General features: G+C 37.5%; 2 protein-coding genes across 3 annotated transcripts; one reads left to right on the top strand and one right to left on the bottom strand.

The window, feature by feature from the left end:
• The first annotated feature begins 594 nt into the window (after positions 1–594).
• On the top strand, positions 595–6,753 carry cenpq (centromere protein Q). The gene is made up of 8 exons (XM_062418875.1): positions 595–877; positions 988–1,054; positions 2,156–2,255; positions 2,447–2,515; positions 3,228–3,357; positions 5,032–5,151; positions 5,902–5,976; positions 6,359–6,753. The coding sequence occupies exons 1-8, from the start codon at positions 773–775 to the stop codon at positions 6,557–6,559; spliced, it is 867 nt and encodes a 288-aa protein (XP_062274859.1). The 5' UTR covers positions 595–772; the 3' UTR covers positions 6,560–6,753.
• A 490-nt stretch (positions 6,754–7,243) lies between these two features.
• Positions 7,244–12,159, bottom strand: LOC133978340 (prostaglandin D2 receptor 2). Of its 2 annotated transcripts, XM_062416651.1 has the most exons (3): positions 11,706–12,159; positions 10,277–10,431; positions 7,244–9,804 (listed from the first exon to the last, which is right to left on the bottom strand). In XM_062416651.1, the coding sequence occupies exons 2-3, from the start codon at positions 10,403–10,405 to the stop codon at positions 8,869–8,871; spliced, it is 1,065 nt and encodes a 354-aa protein (XP_062272635.1). In that variant the 5' UTR covers positions 10,406–10,431; positions 11,706–12,159; the 3' UTR covers positions 7,244–8,868. The 2 variants fall into 2 exon arrangements, with proteins under 2 accessions (XP_062272635.1, XP_062272634.1); XM_062416650.1 differs by lacking the exon at positions 11,706–12,159 and having other exon boundaries at positions 10,277–10,477.
• Positions 12,160–16,386: the final 4,227 nt, after the last annotated feature.

Genomic DNA, 16,386 nt, shown 5'->3' with positions numbered 1-16,386 from the left:
ACTAAGTATTGGCAGCAAAATGTACTTCCAAATATTAAAGTAAGAGTAATCATTTTGTCCCACTCACTGATATATTTTATATGACATAATTAGATTATTAATACTGAAGCATCATTGTGTAAGCAGCATGTTAACAGTTATAGCTGCTGAAGGTGCACCCCTAAAAATGAATAAATTACTTTTTTTTTTTTTTAAATACTTGAAGGGCATTGTATGTCAAATTCTCCTTAGGAGCTGAGCCCCCCTAAAGGCCTGATCATACAATCGCCCCTGATTATAGAGAGAATTGTGACCCATAATGTTCTCAATCCACCATGGTGAACTTTTAATTTGTGTGCCCCGTTTTTGGCCTTGCAGGTAGCGATTTACTTTCGTATCACAAGATTGGAAGTTGTATTGGATTGAGTTAAAATAGTCAATGGAGTGTGCAAACGTGTCTGACTGATATTCGGTTAGGCTATTAAAACGTTTAGTGGATGGCCGAGAGGAATATGTGCCTGACAGGCACTACTTAGGGTATAACTAAACCAAATACAAATTTCGCGCATGCGTGTTGCGCATTGAACTGTTCGAAAACAACAGCGCGAAATCGGAAACACGTCCAGTTTGTTTGAGATTAACTTGTTTTAGATGCTTCCTTTTCACCACAAAGACTCATTATATATCTAACGTCAATACTTTACTGCTGGTGTTGGTTTATTTAGCCGAGCCGAGCGTTATTACATTAACGTTAGCTGTTATATTAGCTACATTTACGTAAGTCAACTCAGATATGAAGCCCGCGCGAGGCTCTAACCGGGCCGCATCAAAAGTACCAAACCTGAAAAACAAGACAAAATCAGACAAGACGACGAGTAAACAAGCACCGCAGCATCGGGTAAGATAATGAAAGCCCTCACATGTCTGCATCAGTTTATTATCACTTTGGTTAACTCGCTATCTGCTAAACTTAATCTGTTCCATCCGCTCCAATGTGTGTTACTACAGGATCCGGAGCCGAGTGACGGTCACCATGGCAACAGCACTCACCCAAAAACAGCACAGAAACGGAAAGGTTAAAGCAGCTATTTTAGTCCAGTGTCCTGTTTCTTAAGATGTACGAATACAGACGTGTGTCAAAGGAAAAAACCCTGAATAAATTAGAAGAGTAACACGATGAATGCAGGTGTTTCTACACAGGTGCTCTACATGGTACAATTAAGCAACCATAACATTAAATCATGCTCTCAGTCATTTATAAAAATAGCTGAGCAGAGCCAGTGTATTCTGATTTCATGTCTGGCAAGAGAAAAATATCTAAGTGACTTTGAAAGATGGTCACTGTGACTGTGTCATTACAAAGATAAATGCACATTTGATCCAAAAACCATAGGCACTGTTCTGATCCCCTACCGTGAGGGGATCCGGTAACTCTTTTGTGATGTAGGGGGCATTTTGCCAACATGATTTGGGTCCTCTTGTCCCCTTAGAGAGCAGGGTCACTGCAAATCACAGCTGCCCTAAGTCAATCAATCAATCAATCAAAAGTAATCTCAAAGCACTTTACATATAGAGCAGGTCTAGGTGCATACTATTTAAATTTAGATTAAAGAGACCCAAAATTCCCACATGAGCAAGCACTTGGCGACAGCGGCAAGGAAAAACTCCCTTTTAACGGGAATAAATCTCAGGCAGACCCAGGCTCTAAGTGGGTGGCCATCTGCCACATCTTGTGTTTTAACATTTCTGTCCTGATGAGAGTGGTCTCTTCAAGGAAGACAATGCCCCCAGTCATATGTCACGAGGGGTCACTGAATGGTATGACGAGTATGAAAATAATGTGAATCAATCCAGTTGACAATGTGTGGGAGACCGATGTGTTAGACACAGCTTTCCACCCTTCATAATTAAAACACCAAATTAGGGAATATTTTTTGGAAGAATGGTGTTTATCCCTCCAGTAGAGTTCAGAGACTGTTGAATCAATGCCAAGACACTGAAGCTTTTGTGGTATTGTGTAGTGGCCCAAAACCATACTAAGACACTTTATTTGTCATCATGTCTGTGTATGATGCAGCTAGCTCCAATGATATTGATGCAGTAAGTTAGCTGTAAGATTTTCACTAACCCTGATGTTTTTCTCTTTTTGTGGTACTCCTGTCTGTGTCTTGAATAGCTGAAGGATCATCTTCAGTCCCCAAAAAAGTCAAAAGTCAGGAAAACTTATCAAAGTCAGCCATCATTGCTCTGGAGAACTTAATGAACATGTCCATACTGTGAGTATCACCATGTAAATGAGCACTTTTACTACCTGTGTGGCTCATGTTGTTACTCTGAAAGGCATTATTTTCATTATTATTGACATATGTATGTATAATATGTATTTTTTTCAATTAGTGCTCATTAATAATAGAAAATATAGAAAAATAAATCAACTTTGCAATGACACTTTTTTCTGTGTCCACAGATCAACTCTTGCCTTGAGACGGACAGAAAAGAAAGAGAGCCAGGAGCATCTAAACATAGTGAAAAACAGGTGAGGAAGAATGTGCAAATTTGGATGTAAATAAATGGCAGTAATGCTTTGTAATGGTTAGATATTCACTAACTCCTCCAGTTATATGTTTAATCAGTAGGAGAAGGTTGTTGGCTGTGTCTCTAAAGGAAGGTGCTGTAATGCTATGGGCATGTATTTCAGCAAGAGATTGTCCTTGATTTCAAGTGTTATCATATATTATGGTAAGAGAAAAAAACATGGAAAGTGACACTTCATCCACTATTCATTAGGCTTAATGTGTATAGCGGCATATAACTTGTGATACATTAATTTTGTGATTAGTTTTGTTGCACGGCATTGCTTCTAGTTTTAATCTGCTTTGAGTTATTCTTACTGTGTCCTTTAATCAAGTAAATTGTCATTATAAAGTTTTTAAGATAGTGTTGTCGTGGGTTGCAAAAAAAACAAACTTGAGATGATAAAAGGTGGGTGATATTTGTCTATGCTGCATTTTAATACAATTGCCAAATATAATGTTCAATGCAGTGAACTGTGTTCCACTGTTTCACATTACATTGGAAAACTAACATTGGGTTTTCTCCCAGCCCAATCCTCAATCTGATCCACCAGTATTGATTCAAAGATCATCCACTCAAAGTTTTGAAGAGAGAACCTTAAATTGCCAAATATGTACCAAGGTGCCCTTTATTTTTGGCAGTTAACACTTTTGCTGATATATTTTCCAAACCAGGTTCCTTACTCACTGTGCACATCTCAAAGTTCAAGTGCAGAATCAAAAAGAATTGGATCATTCATCTCACCGCCACCAGGAGGAGGCCAAGAAGTCTGTGGCTGGAAAGAAAACTCTGCACTCGCTGGAGGTGAGACACCCTGTGTGTGGGTTAGGAGGAGGGCATAGTAAGACGTTGCTACTTCATGTGTGCTGTTTTGCATTCATTCATTTGAGAAAAGTAATTCTGCTCTGTTTTAATGAATTAACGAGATACCTCAAAATCCTGTTTGTGGAAATTCCAAATAAAAAAAAGTCGACAAACTAATAACGATACCATCTATCGATTACTGAACCCTCCTTTTGTGTTTGAAAAGTGTTTACACCCTTAGTGTTTGCGGGTCAAATTTGACCAATCTTTGAATAAATTAAGAAGCACCAAAAAAACATTATCATACAATCATCTACTAATTAGGCAGGTATACATGGAAACTTTTTTTTATTCCGATTGAAGATTTCAGGACAACTGTTTACATGTGACGTGATCTATTCCGATCTGGTGTTTACATGCGCCACCGCATTTAATCAAAACAGACGTTTTTCAGCTGTGTGACATGCAAAGATTGATGTAAACATCACGTGATTCACCAAAGATGGAGATCTGTCAACTGATTAGCACATTAGTTGCTGTTGTTTATGGTCTATCCCGGCTTCGTTCAGTTTTTCATGGACTTTTTTGAACAGTTCAGTATTTCTTGTTTTTCTTCCATCTAAATGTGCGATAATACAATTTTTTTTTTTGAGTTTGAATTAGAAGCAAGCTCTCCGCCGTGGACCAGTTGCTCTACTTGGAATCCGCCATATCTACAAGTGAGGAAACATCACTGTGCATTTAGGCTACGTCAAGGCGGAGCATGCGCAGAAACAACGCAGTGACACAAATTTTCCGTTTCACCGTTTACATGATAAACTTTTACCTTTGATCGGTTTGGGAAAAGGAATATTCTACCCCTCTGAAACCAAATGAAATTCCATTCGGTTTGGGCCTGTTTATTCCGATTGAGGTGTTTACATGGAACATTTTCATTCGGTTTGTGCTTCTAAACCAATTCTAATCGGAATATTAGGCTCCATGTAAACCCGGCTACTGACTTATAATTAATCCATAACCATAATTGTGTGTGTGTGTGTGTACTTTGATATTTTACCGTATAGACCACATTTAACAATGTACAAATAAGTTTTTGTTTAAAATAGACACAGTTTTATGATAGGCAATCTATTTTATTGCTTGTGATGAACAGAACAGGCAAATACTTTAAATGACAAGACCACGAGAGGCTAAATGATGAACCAAAAAAGCCCAGAGAGCCTCTCCTGGGATTTTGAGTTATCTTATTAATTCAGAAAAACAGAGCAGGTATTTTTTTCTCAATTGAATTTTTTACGCCTCCATAGGTTTCAGCTTCAGATTTGCAGCTTTTCTCCACTATTTTCCACTCATTTCTCCACAATTTGAAATAGTAAACCTTTGTACCTTTGTTGGTTGGACAAAAATAAGATAAAATGTTTAATAGATTATCCCAAAAATAATTGAGGAATTAATCAATAATAAAAATACAATAAACGACAAGGTAATCCAATAATAAAATAATATACGTTTTGAAAATGTATATTCTCCTTCTGAGGCTGCTATACAGTGAAACTACCTTGAAAAGTGCATACGGATATGTGTGTAAATCGGCGTATTTAATAATCTGATATATCAGTGGAAGTGGTTTCTGTTCGTGTTACTTGATGTCTCACTGTGTTTCTGGGTTTTCAGGAAGACTTGATGGATGTGGTCAGTGCTCTCGAGAAGACAGAGGAACAGACCGTCTCTTTAGAGCACACATGCAGCACACTCAGAGCAAGTGTGGAAGATGAGGAGGATAAAGCTAAAGAGGTGCGAAACATTCATACAACAGCAAATAAAACCAGCATAAACGTAACAGTGTAACTGTGTACTAAATTTATGGTATCTGGTATTAATTTTCTCCATATTCCTTGGTAAAACAAGGTAGGGTTTTTTACACTTGTGATGAGTGACTTTTTAACTCAATATTTACATTTGGAGGCAAGAAGAACAAATGTTGTGACAAGGCGGTATAATTATTGGTCTGGCTTTCCTTGTATCCATCCCTCTACTGGTCTACTGAATCTATCCATCAGATCCTCTTTCAGTCTGCCCATACTTGGACTTGCAGACATTATGTGGATTGTTTGGATGAGAAATTCTTTAAAATAATCACTTTAAAAATCTGTCTTTGTGTATTACCTACATAACATAGCTATTGGCCAAACACTCCTTCTTTAATATATATTTTAAATTTTTTATTAACTCTGGCAAAAGGGTTTTTAAGATTTTAATACATTAAATAGGTCATTTCATTACTGTTGACATCAGTATTGAGGTGACCCAGAAACAGCAGTGGGAAACCTCACAAATATCAGCCGCTTTGACATAAGTAAGTCTACACACATCTCTGTTCACCTGTCCAGGGGCTACAGACGGAAATTAGGTAGCTAAATCTGGTACAAAGCATATTTTCTCTTTGTTTGAGATCAATGTATTTTGTACATGGTCCCTGAAATAAATGTAGTAAACTACAGTAAATCTGTCTGACTTTTCTTTAATCCTTCCTTCCTGTTTCAGATCTTACAGATAACTGAGCAAGCAGTCCTCAACCTACATCCTCTACCTCTACAAAAGGATCAAACCACATTAGAGGTAAACATGAACAGTGTCACACTTTCACAATGTCAGGTATGACACAGACCTGTTGCACAACAAACTTTTCATATTTTTCAGCACCTTTTTTTCCTTTTTTTTGTGAATTAGATTTCAAAATGTCTTAGTATGCACTTCCACTACACTACAACAGGAACAGGAAGGTCTAGTGCAATTTTGAAAGAAAATTGTGAAAGTCTTACGAAAGGCACAGAGAGAATGTGACATAAGGGTATCTATAACGTCTGTTGTTTTTTATCAGCTACAGGTTAAAGCTTTGTTTTTGTGTCAGATAACAATTTACATGACTGTCATAATATTCCACATTTACCAGAGACGCACTAAATCACACAGCAGCACTTCATTTTTCTGTTTTTCTCAGGCTCAGATGAGAAAAATGATACCAGACACAGACTATGAGACTGCTGCACAAAAACTGGGAGAAATCTTGCAGAAATCGGACGCCATTCAGGATGCCCAGGCACTATTTATGCAAGCACACAAACATGCTGATCAGCTGCTCAACCTTGACCTCCCACCATTCATCCCTGGCACTGGTGCTCCTTGTTCAAAGGAAACCTAGCTAAAACTCTCCTTACTCTGTGCAGAAAATAATTAAAAAAAGAAATATTATATACAGATCTAACACGTTTGAAAATGTATGCAGATTTTTTTAAATATTGTTTTGTACTTTTGGGGAAGTATTACTTGGTCTTGATGTTACTCAGTTCCACTTTGTGTGACTTTTGAACCCAAGAAACCACAGTCAGAGCCACCTGCAAGACTGACAGTTTTGTACATTGCTATTGACTGTTAGTACAGACTAAGCAGAGCACAGATACTGTACATATTTCAGATGTTTCTGCTGTTTGTTTTTTCCTGCCAAATCATCATCTTGATATCTATAAACTGCTGACAGGTTAGCTACCTGGCAGGGACACAACTGATCATAGTAGAATCTGTTAACTGCTCAGTCGACTCCCAGCAAGTAAACTCTCATACCACAGTCAATGCCTCTTCAACAAACACAAAGCGAAAGTGCAGACCAGTGTGCAGAGAGACAGTATTAAATTCCATATGTAAATTATAAATAAACTGAGGATGTATTGGTTTTCTAGGGGAAAAGTCAGATATTATATCACTTAAATTCTTACCTATTGGACCTTTTAAGATGAGTGCATCTGATGAGTGTAGACAGATATAAAGTGGGTGCTGGTCTCTTAAGTCATTGAATACTTCACATTTAAAGAAAATGACTTTTGTTTATTCATGTTTTAATGTAGAAAGGAAATAAATGTAAAGTGCTACAAATTAATTAAGATTTTCCCTTTTTCAACAATGTATGAACAATTAACATGTGTGATTTTATTAAGAACAAACATTAGTAAAGCTATCTTAGCATAAAAAGGTGCATTTACAATGAGATAATGACCCTTTTCCGCATGTTGTGTTTCAGTCCTTAAAGAGTCTACAGAAATACATTGAGCAACCACTTTATTACGTCCATCTAGGAGTGGATCTGAGTCATTGTTGATTTTGATAAGGTACAACCTGTATTACATTCCTTGGACCATACAGAGACAGAGCATACAACCTTGACTCTGACTCTGAGCCCTCCACATGTGGGATGTTACCCTGGGGCAAAGGAATTGGCAATAAAAGTATGATATGTTGACATTGGCTTGTTATTTACCATGAAGGCGTTTCCTGCCAACTAACAAATGGACAAGATGATTCACGATTTCATTTACATGCCCAATTATGGTCCAGCCTTCAGCGTGTTGTAACAGAAGCAGCATTTTTGGAGTCTCAGTCATTAACTTTGTCAAATGACATTCGTGTCCACATAGTTTCTTATTCTTGGCTGGCAGTAGAGAAACCCAGCCTGATTCACTGTTTTGTTTCTTCTGTCTTTATCTGAAATGTTGAAATTGCCTAGGCATCATCAGTCCAGGTCTCTAAATTAAATGTTTATCCATTGGAGGGAAATTTCTGTCACAAAGTGTGTTAGGAGGTGAAGAGACGGAAACGGGTGTAATCGAACTATGATCCAACTAAGCTCTCCTTAAGGTTTGATCAAAATATCTCTACTTATCTGGAGTGTAACACTACTAACTTCTTTATTTGCTGTGGCTTTCAGACTCATTTGGGAAACACTGGCCTAAATTGGATACCTTGCTTTACAGTAACTCAGCCCCTTAGTGCTTAAAGAGTTCACATTTTGGTTAATCTAATATAATAATAATAATAATGATAATACATTTAATTTATAAAGCACTTTACATTTACAAAGCAAAGCTCAAAGTGCTACAAGACAAAACAAACATAAAACATCAGAAAATAATTAAAAGACAAAAGATCTATTAAAAATACATTTCTTTTTTTAAAAGTCTCTTAAAAGTGCTGAGTATAGTCTTGGGGAGAAGGAGGCAATTTGAATTTGTAGAGTGGCCTCGTTACATTCTGTGAATTGAAGGAGGAAGATGTGGGTTCCAGGGCCAGGCATAGAGACTGACTTCACCAGGAAAAACTGAGAGGCTGTCCAAGTGAATACTTCACGGTGGCACCGATGAACAGAAACAGGAGTCCCCGAGTGATGGTAAAGAAGAAAAATATCCAAAAATGTTACTGGTGAGCAATGATAATAATATAGTCAACGCCAGCCTCCTCTCCGCTCTTCCATTGAGAAGACAGTCAATAGTATAGTTGACTTTTTTTTACTATTGTAAAACTGTAAAACAGATGAAGAAGTTGTGGAACTTTTTGCCCAAATGGAAAAGGGTCAACCAATTTAAATTACATGTAACAACTTCTTTAAAATGCAAAGGCGTGTGTATATTTTAAAGTTTTTAACCTTTGTTTAATTAAATTTCAACATTGTTGACCTCTTGGCTACATCTGGGAGTTCTTAAGTGACTTCCTTCGTATGGATTCCATGGAGTCATCATTGAAAAGTCGTTCAATAGTGGAGACCAGTGAAGCTCGGATAGCACGGCCTAAGCCTCGAGCAGCAAACACATACAGCACAGGGTTTAGAGCACTCTTGCTGTACACCAGGAACAGAGAGTAGTATGTTGCAATAGTTGCTCTTTTATACAGTTCAGATTGTATGTCAGCCAGGGCCCGCAGGAACCGACAAACAAAGTAGGGTACCCAGCAAGTGAGGAAGAGGAGCATTGTGAAAAAGAGCACTTGGTACATCCTTGCCATCTTGCGAGCATTTGAAGGGCTGGATGAGGTTGGTGTTGAGGGCATTGCTTGATGAATGGTGAGCACAACAGCCAAATTACTTCCTAAGAACACAAGCAAGGGCAAAATGAAACCTGCTACAGTCTCTGTGACAAACAAGCCCATGTCAAACTTTCCCTTCTCAATGCACTGGTATGTCCCGTTGATTTCTTTCAGGGTGGCGCTGTAGAGGTAGGGTGCAGACAGGACGGTTGCTAACAGCCATAAGATGCCACAAACCAGAGGAACAGCCCAGGAGGGGCGGCGTAGTCGAGCCCACACAGGCTTCAGTAGACACAGGCATCGCTCCAGAGCCACAGCACAGAGGAGGAAAGCTGAGGCGTACAACCCCAGACCTCGGAAGAACATGACCAGGTGGCAGAAGACAATGCCAAATGGCCAACTGTTGTTGTGAGCGAGGTAGCCAAGCATGAGGGGGGTACGCAGGAGCAGCACCAGGTCGGCCAGGGCCAGGTTCAATACATAGATACGGAAACTGCTGGCGGCACGTGTCTCTTCACCGCTGCCTCTGCGTACCAGGTGACGCTGACTCCGCAGTCCAAGTGCCCAAACCACCAGCCCATTCAGAGGTATGCCAACCTAAAGGAACCAAGAAGACCAGTTGTTAATTACATTATTGATGACTCACTTGTATTGCAATATTTTGACATTCTGCAAAATTGAAAAGCCCTTTATTTGTCTTTTGCCAAGAGTTAAATGAGAATATCAAACCATCTGTCAGTGAAATACGAAGCTATAGCCAGCAGTCAATTATCTTTGCTGAGCATAAAAATTGGAACCATGGGGGAACAGCTAGTGTGGCTGTGTACAAGGGTAAAGATATCTGCCCTCCAGCACCTCTAAACCTTGTGGATTTAATCTGTACAAAAACTGGAGAGTAAAAACAAGTTGTGGTTTTATGGGGGCGTTATGTGGTGGATTATATATTGGCCAGAACTACTGACTTGCTGGAGTTGGGCAGAGAACCACAACCGCTTTTTTGTTACAATAAAATAACATTGTAGAATATTTATGGATTAGGGTGACTCTGGGGTCAGATAGGATCTCTCACCAGGAAAATGAGCAAGGTAGCTGCCATTTGGACTCCCCTGATTGCATCGTCCTGCCAAGAGTCTCTGGATGTGTTGAGGCTGGTTGGGATTTGTTTCACAGGAAACTGTGTGCCATTCATCTCAGCCATTGTGGTGATGTCAAACTGGAGATGAGCTGAAATAGTTTGAGGACAGATCTTTAATAAAATGGTAACGTAGATTTCCAAGCCAAGGTTACAAGGTGCTTCACAAAAAACAATACACACCATTTAAGCAAAACAAAATTAAAAGAACATCATACATGAAAACACAATAAAAACAATGGTCAAGCATAAAGAGATAAAACAAATATAAAAGAAACACATAAACAATTAAAAAAAAGTTACACAATATTAAAGAAATGCCAGTCTGTATAAGCGGGTTTTTAAAAGCTTTTTAAAAAAGAGGCACTGACTCAACTGGCCTGATACTGAGGAGGAGTTTATTCCACAGCGTTGGAACTACAATAGTAAAAGCATGGTCTCCCTTAATTTTTAATTTAAGCCTGCACCTGGGAACGTTTAACAACATTTGATTTCCTGATCTGAGGGATCTCGGTACGGTCACGTTAGGAGTTCTGAAATGTAAAGCGGAGCCAGACTATGTAGGGATTTAAAAGTAATTAGTGGTATCTTAAATTTAATTCTGTAACAGATGGGGAGCAAATGTAACAGGCAACTGCTGCATCATTTAGAGAAGTGAATAATGAATTACAATAGTCTAGATGAGAGAAAATGATGGGTTGAATAAGTTGTTCCATTTTTGAGGAACCTTGCTTCGATTTTGGAAATATTTCTGATTTGTAGATAACAGGATTGAATATGAATCTGAGTGTGCTGGTTGAAGTGGAAATATTGATCAAAGACTATTTTTAAAAACAGATTTTTTGCTGAGATGGATTTATATTCTGTATTTCCACAAGATTTTAGCGAATCAAGATTTGCAGTATTTATTTATTTACATGATGACGTTATGACATTATGAAATATAAAACAAAAGCAATCCATCATGTTGCCATGGACAAAGATGTAAAATGTTCTACAAGCATGACCATGCATATGAACATGCATTTCACTTATCAGTTTCCTGAAACACAGGCAGGCTGATGTCTAAATCACACACCAATATGGCGTCACATACTTCCTTCCTTATATTCACTCAAATGTGTAACATTGCTGAATTATACTGTAGGTTTTATGAACAAAATTAATATAGCATTTCAATCTGTGTCTATATCATATACTATCTCCTCAACTCCCCCAAACAATCACACACAGTTGTTTTTGTCCCTTTAGCAGGACATTGCATTGACTTGCATACATTTGCTTGACACCTTAACCATAATCACTTGGTGTATAATCCCAAACCTTACCCGAAAGGTAACGGTTAACTATTATGTTTAGGACCAACCTGTTGAGCCCAGATGGGAGGTGCATCCCTCTAATGTGGCAGTGTGAACAGATTAGTGTCCCCACAGTGTGATTAATAGAAACAAGCATGCAGTTCACACTCCCAGTACTTGTGCCAGGTGTTCTATTAAGCAGTAATGATTAAAGAAAAAGGAATCTGTTCTTTTTTTTCTTCTTGAAGTCAGTGCTGCTCCAGGGCCCTGGGTTTATGTGCATCTAGACTGGGCCTGTTTGTGGAATGAAAAGAACATGCATGCAAACACACTTATGTAAAAGTACATACCTTTGGTCTATGCACAGTTGCAGCGCTAACCTGTGCCAAAGTTGCTGATAGCATTTGTTGGTTTCTTGATTATAGGCTTGTGAAATTCAGAGTATTAGAATCTGGCTTTTAGGCAACATGAATTAAAATAAGTCAGAAAGTCTGCGTTGCTCATCATTTAGTTGCTAATGAATTTGCTTCTTACCTCCTTTATTCGCCTTGTGTGTGGATGAAATGGAGCAGGGAGTGCCTGCTGGCTGTTATAAGAACAATCTCTCTCTCTCTCTCTCTCTCTCTCTCTCTCTCTCTCTCTCTCTCTCTCTCTCTCTCTCTCTCTCTCTCTCTCTCTCTCTCTCTCTTTCTCTCTCTTTCCTGTGCGATTGCGACACCAACCTCCTATCAGAAGCATCAGATTCGATAATATGATTCTCACAAATGAAGTCCATTTCCTTTGTTTCAAAGCAGCTTTTTTCAGCTTCACTGTGTGAGCAAATATTAACCTTAGATGCATACAATGGCAAAATGTACCCGTTAAACTGACATTAAGTTGTGTTGAGTTGGGATATAGTTAAAAAGACCAAAAACTTCTAAATTATTTAATTCTTTCAGTTCTTATGATTTTATACAACTTTCTCATCAAAACAACCTACTTCGTTTGCTCGGCTTGTTCAGTTTACTTCTTCCCCCTTGAGACAAAACTTTGGCGCCTAAATAGTCGCACATACTTTCCGTTACATACATTTAAAATGATAGATGACAGACAGTGAGAGATGTTGCAGGTAAGGATGGTAGACAGACAGGAAATGATTTGCAAACAAAGGTCCCTTTGCTCAATAAATTGATTTTGTAATAGTATGTACAGTGCTCTAGACTTAGTTTCAATTGATAAAGGAAGTAAATATTAACCAAACTGTGAGACTGTGGTTTTTAAGAGTGGAAAACATACTGTAACATCTATCAGTCTCACGGTCGCATATGCATAAAGATGGGTAGCTGAAGCCTTGGGGTTTATTTGTTTGCTTGTTTGTTGTTATTTTTTGGCATTTTATGCACGGTTATATTTGTAAATTCATATGTGTAAATGTATGGGAGCATGTGTGCATATAGATGCGTATAGTTTTATATTTCTAGATATATTTCTTTTTTTATTGTAATGTCAATTCTGCTATATTCAATGGTTAGTTGTGATCATAAATGTTTATAAACTAAAAAACTGAAACCATATAATACAATCAGATTTTGTCACCAAGTGCCAAAATCTCTCTGTGGGTTGTAGAAACTGACCCTACCGGAGTTACAGTTGTGGAGATATAACTTTTAACTGTTGGAAGAAAATACTTTCAAACTGTCAGAAACTGCCATTGAAACTGAAAGCTGAATAATTCCTCACTTTTGCTCATTTCTTAGCATACAGACTGTGTGTGCACCCTATATAATATTCGTCTCAGAGTGTAAAAAAAATGAAGAGCTACAAGTTTGATTGTTTCAATGAGGGCCATCTCCCTCAGGGTTCCAATCACTGCTTCACAAGACGTCGTCCAGCTTACAAAGGTGCGTGGTGTCAGACAGTGTGTGCTTGCGCAATTTTAAACTGCCTGTTGGGTCAGTGTGAGTGGTTTGGGTTGCCTCACATACTGAAAATCACTAATTAAATTCTCGGTAACTTGTTGCACCAAAACACTGTCATAATCATTGAGGTCGATTGATTCAATACATGTTCTGCTTTTACAAAACTCAAAGCTCCCTATCTGTTGAGCTCCAGAGTTCAAATCAGGCTGTTAATTTTAAAACTACTTCTACTACTTAAAACTACGTCACAACAAGTGCTTTACATTTGGAAATGGTCAATAAAGGGCATGCACTGACGTATTGCCTTTTAATGTATAGATTACAATTTCATACTACATTAACATAAACATACTCTTAGCTCTCAAATCAATCTTTAAATCAGTGTTTTGGTTTGAGATGACTGATTCCCCTGCTGTAATCTGCTATAGACTAAATCAGGTTTTTTATGATGGTATGATGCAATAGAGGGTTTTCACCAGGAGATGGCAGCGCTGCTCATTTACATTTGAAAATTCAGATAAGTCATCTCTGTCTGGATGTGGTTTTTAGGATTTTGCCTTTTTTTTAAAGATAAAGTTTTCTGTGACAGGAATTGCTTCATAATAATATTAATAATATCACTCTAAATTCATAAAGTACCTCAAAAGATTCATGTCCAAACTGAATCCGATAATTCATTAAATAATTTGACACATTTGTCGACATTTGATCAAAGTAGACAGATAAATGTGTGGGGGGGAAAAAAAGGGAACATTTCTGCAGTGTTTTCAGTGAACATTTTGCCAATCCGACATTTTATTACCAATTCAAACAATGTGTACAAGCGGTATCTTGTAGAAGGCAAGACAATCTTGTAAATGATTAAAACACTACACATTTCCTTTTTATCACTGTAATAATTTTGTCTTTGTTCGTTAATGAATTGCAAACAAAACACATGTTAATGATTTAGGGCCAAAAATGTAATTCTATAGCATAAATAGAACGAATAGAAGCTTTGATGACCATTAAAAGAGACATGTTACAATGTGGAGCAACAAAAAGAGTAATCTTCCCAGAGACTATTCTAAAATGTTTGTGTTTTATACCCATAAAGGAACCACGTTCATGAATAGCCACACAACATTTCTGGGTTTATTATGATTGCATGTAGGTTTACATGTCTGGGAGGAACCTAAACAGTTGGATAGAGTCTACAGATGCAGCTCACTTAATATTGTCCTCTATAATCTTCTATATAATTTGGTATGAATAATAAAAATGCTATGAACTGCGCAGGTGAACCAACACAACAACCATGACAAAACCATTAACATCACATTATTAAAATCCAAACCTAATATGTTACATACATGTAACCTGCCTTATACAGTAAATATTTATCCGTCATGTTTGTTTCTTAGTTACTATAAAACAAATTTATTTAAAGCCTTCATGTGATGTTCTTTTGATCAAATACATTTCCAGATATAATGTTTTCTAGTTGCACCTGCTAAAATATATTTGTTGCTGATACTACCTTAAGCTCTGTAGAATAATAATGAGCATTTTTAAACTATTTTCTATCAATGTATAGACAAACCTGGTGATCAAATAATCAAAATAATAATCTGCAGATGTATCCATAATGAAAGTAATCATTACTTTAGCGTTACTTTATTTATTTCTTCATTGCAAACTATTATAAATTAGATCTTATATTGGATACTTCATGTTATGCGTGTATGACATTTTCTGAAACAGATTCTATTCTATTCATTGGAAACTGTGAAAGTCTCAGGGCACACTCACCCTAGGCAATCGTACCGTGCCCAGACTCTTTATATTTAGTGACGTCACAGTTTAGGTGGAAGAAATTTCTTCACCTCAGTATCTGATCGGAGGAAGAGTTCTCAGCTGTTTTTTTTACTAGGGTTAAATAAATATCAGATAATACAGTTAAATCCTCAAAAAATATTAATTGTATATGTTTATTTCTAATCAAAAGTGACATCATTTTGTTGTTCTAAGATATAAGTTTTCATTATGGACAGTAGCTTATGTTCCACACTGATTTTAATTAATACTACAAATTTAAAATGAGTTTGAAATGTTTTTAAATTAGTTTGTGGAATTGAATCATAACCAGCATTGGTCTTTCCACCTCTGACGTTCACCCACACTTCCTATAAAGAAGCTAATTTTAGACACGGGGTTTTTGATCTGGGAAACTTAGTGCTTTTATGTCACCGTGAGCCAGAATAAAAGACAGCTTTCTGCTTTGTTGCACTTTGTCTCTCACAGTGTTTATCTGGATAAAAGTTCTGGTGTGGTAATAATATGAAGATGTGTTCTCTTCTTCTCACGCTGCGTTACATCTCTCTGAAAGTTTCCGTGTGGCACATATGTAAAACTTTGAGGACAAAGAACAAGTCAAGGTGACGACAATCTTATCAGATCATATCAGCTGTATGTCTGTTGAGCCTCTCATGCCTATCCCACATATGACAGGAAAATAGAGAAATCAGGCCCTTGGGTTGCCCACGTGGAAACACTCAGTGACACAGAGAAGTACAGTACGTTGGTGGTGTAGAAACAGAGAAGACACAGAGAAAAGAAAGTAAGGCTTTCTTTTGTCAAGACAAAATCCACCATAAAGAATAAACTTTCACATTGTTTCATTCTGGTTCCCTCATTAGTAGCTTTTGAAAGAACTGAAAGCAGATGAGGTGAAGTGAATGTGATGGCGATGATAAATGTATTGTCCCTTCATTTGATCTTCAAAAGAAGATTATGATCTGATTTCCCCTCAACACCTAAATAGACATGAGTTGATGTATGATGTCAGTTTCTTTTTTTTTCAACACATGTT

The sequence above is a fragment of the Scomber scombrus genome, chromosome 1 (assembly GCF_963691925.1).
Source record: "Scomber scombrus chromosome 1, fScoSco1.1, whole genome shotgun sequence".
In the NCBI taxonomy this organism is placed as follows: domain Eukaryota; kingdom Metazoa; phylum Chordata; class Actinopteri; order Scombriformes; family Scombridae; genus Scomber; species Scomber scombrus.
The sequence above is the reverse complement of the archived record's forward strand: the minus strand, read 5'-3'. Positions and strand labels throughout refer to the sequence as shown.

Excerpts from the sequence above, each read along its gene's own strand:
- cenpq (XM_062418875.1), top strand. The coding sequence starts at position 773 with ATGAAGCCCGCGCGAGGCTCTAACCGGGCCGCATCAAAAGTACCAAAC. Across the intron at positions 878-987 it reads AACAAGCACCGCAGCATCGG|GATCCGGAGCCGAGTGACGG; the intron begins GTAAGATAATGA and ends GTGTTACTACAG. Across the intron at positions 2,516-3,227 it reads CTAAACATAGTGAAAAACAG|GTTCCTTACTCACTGTGCAC; the intron begins GTGAGGAAGAAT and ends TTTCCAAACCAG.
- LOC133978340 (XM_062416651.1), bottom strand. The coding sequence starts at position 10,405 with ATGGCTGAGATGAATGGCACACAGTTTCCTGTGAAACAAATCCCAACC. Across the intron at positions 9,805-10,276 it reads CTACCTTGCTCATTTTCCTG|GTTGGCATACCTCTGAATGG; the intron begins GTGAGAGATCCT and ends TGGTTCCTTTAG.